The 8,000-nt window shown below is 45.0% G+C and overlaps 1 protein-coding gene across 1 annotated transcript; it reads right to left on the minus strand.

Moving 5' to 3' along the window:
- Positions 1 to 483: 483 nt before the first annotated feature.
- LOC101537739 (up-regulator of cell proliferation-like) lies at positions 484 to 2,009 on the minus strand. The gene is given in 2 exon segments (XM_004611968.2): positions 484 to 1,592; positions 1,988 to 2,009. Coding segments are annotated over 2 exon segments (1,131 nt in total).
- Positions 2,010 to 8,000: the final 5,991 nt, after the last annotated feature.

An 8,000-nucleotide genomic window follows, 5' to 3' on the forward strand; every position in this document is an offset into this window, starting at 1 on the left:
TTCCTGGGTGGGACTGGGGAAGGCAGTGCAGGTCAGTTAACAGAATACCACAGTAGTGACTTGGCCACCAAGGGTATCACTCTATAGACAGGACTGAGTCATGGATGCCAAGCTCAATGGAGGAAAAGACATGCCCGCTTCCTCAGGACAACTCTCTGACCTTCTATCCTGAGTATCCATCTGAGGCCCAACAGCAATCAGACGGCAACTCTCCACTCCAGGGGACAAAAGAGAGACGTTATCCAAAAGGTCAAATCCCAAGACCTTTTAAATAACTCAAAGAGAAAGAAACTAGCACTGTGGCTCTTCTTTCTGCCCCAGGGTCTGGGAGTATTTCTGAACAGACTTGTGCAATTATTTCCTTTCTCAACACTGTTTAGGAAACTCCGGGTCTTCACTTCCCCAACTCTCACTATTCTCTCTTCTCATATGAGTTGGAAGTCATCCCCTCCTAGGTGCCGGGCACAGCCTAGAGTGGACAGCTTACTCAGAAAGAGAGTGCCCACGGCAAGCCTCTCCACACTCATCAACTTGTCTCACCAACTCAATGAGCTGCGGAATGTTTTTGTTCTGGTTGGACAGACCATTCCTGATGTTTTCTAATAAGCATCTTTTCTATTCAAAAATGGCTTCACCATATCCCAGGCTCACAGCAGCCATGGGAGGCACTCCATGCCGCAACCCAGGGATATGCCAAATGTGCTGCTTCTCTGGGTCACAAAAAGCCAAGTCGGCCAGAGTCCGAATGTCGTCACCCTGTTTCTCCACGTGCACTGATGCTCTGCTCGCATCACTTGCTTGATCCAGGAGCTGCCTCCATTCTCTCAGTGTAGGACTGAGGTTCTGGTATACGAACTGATAGTTGGGCATGTGCCCTGTTTTCTCCAGCCTCAGAAATGCATGCGAAATGGCGGGAGGAATGTCCCTTGTTTCAGCTAACCTGACCACAGTGACATTACTTAGTGCCATAATCAAAGTGGCCAGAGAAGCTTCCAACTTAAACCTTTCCCCAGCTGTGGTCAGGGACCCACTCATCAAACCCCCAGAATCTATCACTAGGATATGGTCACAGCCCAGGTCCTGGCTAAAGCCCTCAGTCACCATTATAAGTTGCATGAAGGCTCCTCGAGAGCTACAGACCCTGCCTGTGGCAAATTGCAGACCAAACATGGTATTGAGCAGGGTGGACTTCCCTGTGCCCGGCACACCCAGTGCAGACAGGACCACCAGTCTTGATCTTCTCTCCAGGCATTCATGCAGTTCCTCCAGGAGTCCTGTGACCCAGCGCATGGGGGTGCTGAGAGTACTCCCATCCACCAGCTCCAGGGGTAGGCCCTTTAGCAACAACTCCAACGCCAAGCTCGGGAAGTGGGCAAACCGCCTCTGGCATGCAGGCATCTTCCCTGCCTCCACAAGACAACTCTCTGCCTCATAAAACTGTCCCATCTCCCACACGAAGTGCTCCACTCCCAGGGACTCCGGCCAAAGGGGCTCACTGAAGCCCACAGTTCCACAATGCTTGGGTCTCAGGGTAAGAAATGTCTCTGGAAGCTGTCTTGCCCTTGACTGCGCTATCCAAGCCAGAATAGGGCCTCATTTTTAAAAAGAGACCAATAGTAATATAATTGAAGGTAGAGATTCTATACCCAATCAGAAGATGCAAGAGTCAACACTAGAGTAAACATGCAACCCAAATTTTAATGGAAAATTTTTACTTGAGATTTCTAAGAGATTTCTAAGATTGGGGGGTGAAAAGAGGGAGGGAAGTTGGAGCATTGGTGGACAAATTTTGACACTGGTGGCAAGTCTGGAGTTGGATCGTTAAAGTCCTGGAATTTTGTTATCAGCCACTTTGCAAATTATAGTGAATTGCAAAGAAAGTCAAAGGTTTCTTCCAGATGTTCTAGAATAATATCCACTTCCACCAATCATCGTCTGACCTTCTTGTGCTCTCCTACAGTGACCCTGGTCATAATGCTCATCTCACCAATGATCTGGTCCTTAACCATGCTTGCAAAGTTCCCTCGCTCTGCCAGGAAGCATAGTCACAGATCCCAGGAATTAGGACACAACATTAGGAATGATAGGCCTACCCACATGACTCTAACCACTTTAGCACTAATGCCATCAATGCCTTGGCTATCATAGTTTGGCAGAGATTCTAAGCCCAGGATACAGGAATAGAAATAAGATTTTTGGAGGTAGGATGAAGAGAGATGGAAGCCCTTACCTCTCACTAATCCACTTGTCCTAACTCACAACCGTCACTCTCTTAGCTTTTAACCAGGCAATTCCCTGACTTCCCATAAAACAGACTTAAAGGAATAACAGTCTACAACTTCACAAGGGCCCTGCAAGGGTGTGCCAGAATGCTAGAGCAAATACATTTTCTTCTACTCCATTCCTTGGAATGAGCCAGGTACTTTCACTGACCAAAGCATAATCATACCATCCATATTAAGGACAGCATAATAAAGTGAATTCTCTCTTCAAGAGCACACTTCTTAACTTATTTACTGGACTTTTTATGTTTGTTCATTTGTAGCAAGTAGCAGGTGTCAACATTATAAAAAAAATATGTGGGTCAAAGCTTGAAATGGAGAAGCTTCTTCTAAGTAAATCATATTCAACAGATCTGGAAAAGTCCTCTCTTACTGCATTTCTGGGAAATACTTCCAAGGGTTCTGTGATACTTTAATTGGAAAAATGCTCCCTTACGTTTCTCAAAAATGGAAACTACCCACTAGGGAAACTAAGAAAACTTCCAGGACTTTTTCGAACCCAGCTCTTTGACATCCCTAGCTCACATATTCCTACTCCACCTATCCCATATCCCATATATTCATTCTCGATTAACAGTTAGTTCCGGGGAAACAAAAGTCTTCCAGCTGGGGCCAAGCTTCTGTGACCACCAGCAATTCCATGCTGTGCTTAAAAAAAATTTTTTTTTAACGCAACATGCTTTACAGATGATGTTACAAAACTCAGAGTTTGGTGAAAAGTCCTTTTCCCATATTTTACATGAAAAAAGAGGAAAAACAAATCCAGATCTTTCTCAAAAATCACTTAAAATCAGCTGGAAGGTATTCGGTGAACTTTGTTTTATAGCATTTTGTGGCCAGTTACAAATTTGGGTCATGCCCTGCAATCAATCTCTGCCTGGAACTTTTGCTGAGGCCATCAGGGGAATTAGAAATCAAATGCTAGAGTCATGGTCCAAAATGCATGAGGAACTGGAGAAACTTGGGACTGGCCTCCTGAACACATGAGGAAAGAACAGCTGGGTAGCTCTGGTTCAGGCCCAGGCCCATATTTTCCTCCAATGTCCCTCAAAATCCACCTGAAGGGTGTTTCTGTCCATCAGTGAAAGGCACAGTGGTTTATCTGACTTCAGAACCAAGAGGGAGCCATCCCTCATAATTATTTTGTTGACTGCAAAGTACATGAAATATAATGATCACAATGTGAAGCTCTACAAAACCCGAGAAAACAGGGGGAACATCCAGGTCTAAAGAATGTTTCAATGTCTTCCTGGCAAGTGTCCCTCTTTGCCTGGGAAACCTAGCAAAAGGAATGTGTGCAATTGTCTCGAGATGATGCAATGCGGACAACTGGCTCTCTAATAAACATTTTCTGGGTAAAGAACATGTCTTTCATGTCCAGAAAGCAAATGAGAATGTGTGGGGCTCCTTGGACTTGGAGGATCACAGGAGGGTTCAGCAAACTGTTCAAGGTGGAGTTGATTCTCTCTGTGGGAGTCTCTTGGAGAAGATTTTCACAGAAACAGCGTTTGATGGTTACAGTCCAACTGTGCAGATGTTCCTGGGTCTGAAACAGAGACATTCACCCACCCCTTAAGGCCCTAAATACCAGGGAAGAAATTTTGATCTTAAACAGGGAGATTCTTTCATTCAAAAAGCAACCCAACTGATTTTTTTTTTTAGTGGGGGTACACCCAGAGGTAGTCAGGGACAATTTCTCACTCTGTGCACAGATCACTTCTGGCAGTGCTTGGGGAACTGCAGTTCTGAGTATTGAACTGGAGTTGGCCACATACAAAGAAAGTGCCTTAACCCCCTCTACTCTCACTCTCACCCAACCGGTCTGGTTTTTCAGGAGGAAATTAAACTTTAAAGCCAGTGGAAATAGTGATCCCTGGAGGTGTTGGTGGATAATATTATAACAGTTCTAACCACAAGAAACAGCCACATTTATTGAGCTTTATTGAGCTAGATGGTAAGTTAAGTGATTTGTACTAAATACCTCATTTAATCCTTTCAAGAAGCCTACAAACTAGGTAATATTTATGTCCCTTGTTTTATAAACAAAGCAGCTGAAACTTGGAGTGGTTAAGCAACTTGCCTAGATGAGCAACAGTTGAGTCACAGAGTTAACTGGGGTTTGAATTCTCTCATGGTAGCTCCCAATTCAGCCCCTGCAATTCTCAGAACCATGGACCTTCCCCAAACCTGAGAAAGGAGGGAAAGAATTCAGACTTTGGAAGAGTTTCCATACGGAGAGGAGAAGAGCAAAGTTTGAGAAATTCAGAACCGGGGGCCAGCTAAGAACCCCTCTTGCATTGGAAGGAGAAGGTAGTTAGGTTCCCTCAGAATAGGAAGTGATGGAAGGAACAAAATCCAGAAGCAGGGTAGGGCAAAGGGGAGTGAGGCCAATGACCTTCTGTCTGAGGAGGCTGAGATAGGAGTGAGACAGCAAGCGTATCTTTGACAGAGACCCATTGGGAACGGGTCATCTCTGCTCCCTCCTCAGATCACACTCTAGTGCTTGGGGTCTAGATTCATCAAAAGTGAAGTCCAGAGCCCAGTCGTCCATGGAGACACTGTTGCTATATTGATTTGTGGGTTATTTGGGACCTCTGGGAGGGAAGTTCTAAGGCCAGACTAGAGGAGAAAGGGAAGAAGAAGGGGAACAAAGATATCCAGACAGCAGCTCAATCCAGAGACAGTTCAGCCAGGCTACTGGCACTCCTGACAGCACAGTCACCATGGAAGAAAAAATCTGGGACCAGAGGGACAACTTCAGAGGCCAGAGATGCCCTTTAGAGGACTATGCTCCCAACAACTGGAGATCTGGGTGGTGCCTTTTCAAAGTCACATGACTATCTTCTTGCTAATTCCAAAACAGAGGAAGGCAGCTCTTTGAGACTCACTAGTGCGAGTGCAGGGGTTAATAATACCCAGAGGAGGGCAATGGGTATTTCTTAAATGGGTAAATGCATGGTTGCCTGCCTTCCCAGAATCAGAACAGCCCCATTTGATTCAAAGCTTGGAACTGAATACAGAACCTCATGAGGAACCATATCAGCTTCTCAGTGCCGTCCTGGGGCAACAACTTCATGACCAATGAGGGATAGTCCTCTAGCTTCTAGAAACTTCTAGAAACCACTCTGCCCTCTCTTCAAGAAGAGTCAGGTTTATGCAAGCCGCTCCTACAAGAACTCAAGCTCCCCACCTGCCACTTTGGATTGCCACTTTGGATCTCCAGGATCCAGACAGAGCAACCCCACACCCTGTCCTTAACCCAACAAGCGTCTCACCAGGAAGTCAAGACACTCTCTCCCTTGAGCAAAATCCATTCCCACGGAAGCTGGACTTACTCAGACCAGCTTCCGAACAACAACCAAAACTAAAGAGTGTGTGTTACAAAATGAGGCCATGAGATGGGGGGTTGGGGGCCCCCTCAATGGGAGTTGGGAGGGGGGCAAGGCCAACCCTATGGACTGAAATAAAATGAAATTCGCCTTCTGCTTGCAGTGCTGGGCAGTGCCACTCTTGCCTTCCCCGGCCACCCCTTCATTACGTGAAGGAAGGGTTTGATGGACTTGGCGGGGGCACCCCCAGTTTCTGCTCCTTGTACGTCCAATTCCCTTTGTGACCGCTGCCTTCCATGGGAGGACGAGGATGTGCGAATGAAGTGGAAAATCCGAGGGAGGAGGGCTCCGAAAACACCTGTTTCTAGAAACACTGTGAACAAGCTCCAAAATGAGAATGGTCTCTCCCCACTTCCCCCTGGGCCCCTGCTGAAACTGGGGGATTCCGTCATGGAAACCCGGGAGTCCCTTTAGCTGCTGGGAAAGATAAGCACGGGGAGAAATTACCAGCTCTGTCCCCCATCCCAGCACCCCTCACAGCCTTTCCTGTCCTTGACTGAGAACCAGCCCAATTTTCTGGCATTTGAGAATGAGTAATATTTAAAGATTTAGGGAAAATTAGTCAAATGCACCTTGATTATAAACACATGGGCCTGTTTCATTTGGCTATTTGAAAATGTGGGTTTCGCCAGCTGCCATTAATAGCGATGGGTTTGCTGCTCGCCTGTTTTTCTCCCTTGCCACAGACACAGAGGCAGGAAAGAAATATTAAGCCTTTTTTGGCTTCTCTTTTCAGAGCAGGAAGAATTATTGAATATAAATTGTATCTTCCTATCTCATGAAACAAATGAAACCTTCTAAAATTAAATAAAAGGAAAATTAACCATCAGGATTAGGTAAAGAGCATTACATTTCCTTGGGGCTCGAGTTACAAAGATATGTTTTTGTAAAAGAAAGGAAGGTCAGTTACCACTATTAAACTTGTATATTGTTTTATACTAAGTCCTTTCAGTGGCCTCTCTGAGGGACCGTTTAGTTTGTATTACACGCTAATAAACTCCAGGTGCGCAGGACAAACTGAATAATCAGAACCTGATGTACCAAACTAGTTAAAAATAATGCAGTACATTCCTGGTTCTCTGCATTTAATTTATTGTTAATCATTGTTATTACTTACATTTATTGGGTAGTTTTTCCAGATTTATTAGGCACTACATTTAACAGTGTTATCGCTTGTAACTGACCATCAGTGGAATCAAAAACATATTTTTGTAAAGACTCTTACTCTAATTAGTAAGTTGTGTCCCTTTGAGACTAAGCAGGCCCCCAAAATGACTTATTTTCCCCTTTGGCCTGAGGGAAACTTGGATACAAAAGCCCATTTTTGCTCAAACCACCTGTTGGCTGATCAAGAAAGGGATATCGTGCTGGGGACATGGAGGAAACCTTTCCATTCACAGCCGAGAAATGGGTCTGTATGCCACCATGTTCCAGAATGGGCAGCATTCTGAATAGGACCCCTAGAGCCCCAAGGGAGAACAGGTGGGAAACCTAATGCTGGATTTATGTCACCCAGAAGCAAAATTTAGAGGAAAGGAGAAAGATAATCCTTTGATTCTAATTAACACTTGGGTACAAATGACTATTTTCTCATGCTTTCCTAAAGACAGGCAGACAGAGGATTACTAAAATGAGAAAGGTCAGAACGGAAGTTTTCTTGAACAGATACAGAATGATCTCTCTCCTAGGTGTATCCTTAAGATACACAGCAAGGCAGCAATGAAGGGCCAAAGGCAACACAAAGGGAGAACTGACCCACACAATTGAGTTGGGGAGGGGAGAGTTTAAAGGAAAGGCCACTGGGGTGCTTTGTGGAGGAAGGTGGGTACACTGGTAATGGGTGTGGTGTTGGAATTATGTTCACAGGAAACTATCATTAACAGTATTATAAATCACAGAACCTCAATAAAATTAAAAAATAATAAATTGTTCTAAAGTGTACTTTACAGTATACTTGATAAGGTGAAGGTACTCTCATCATCATAATCATCATCATCATCATCCCATTGATCGTCGAATTCTTGAGCAGTCTCAATAATGTCTCCATTTATGCTAGCCCTGAGATTTTAGAAGCCTCGCTTTACTTGTCCTTTCCAATGGTGCCTCATTCAAAGCTCTTTCAGGGTCAGGGGAATGAGACCCATCATTGTTACTGGTTTTGGCATATGAATACGCTATGGGGAGTTTGCGAGGTTCTCCCATGGGGGCAGGAAACTCTCGGTAGCTTACCAGGCTCTCCCAGAGGGAGAACTAGGCTATAAGATGTCTTCCAGGAGCTTGGTTTTATAGTCTCTGGATGTTGGCCATTGGTGGAATTACACAGAGCCAG

The sequence above is a fragment of the Sorex araneus genome, chromosome 11, assembly GCF_027595985.1.
Source record: "Sorex araneus isolate mSorAra2 chromosome 11, mSorAra2.pri, whole genome shotgun sequence".
NCBI lineage: Eukaryota > Metazoa > Chordata > Mammalia > Eulipotyphla > Soricidae > Sorex > Sorex araneus.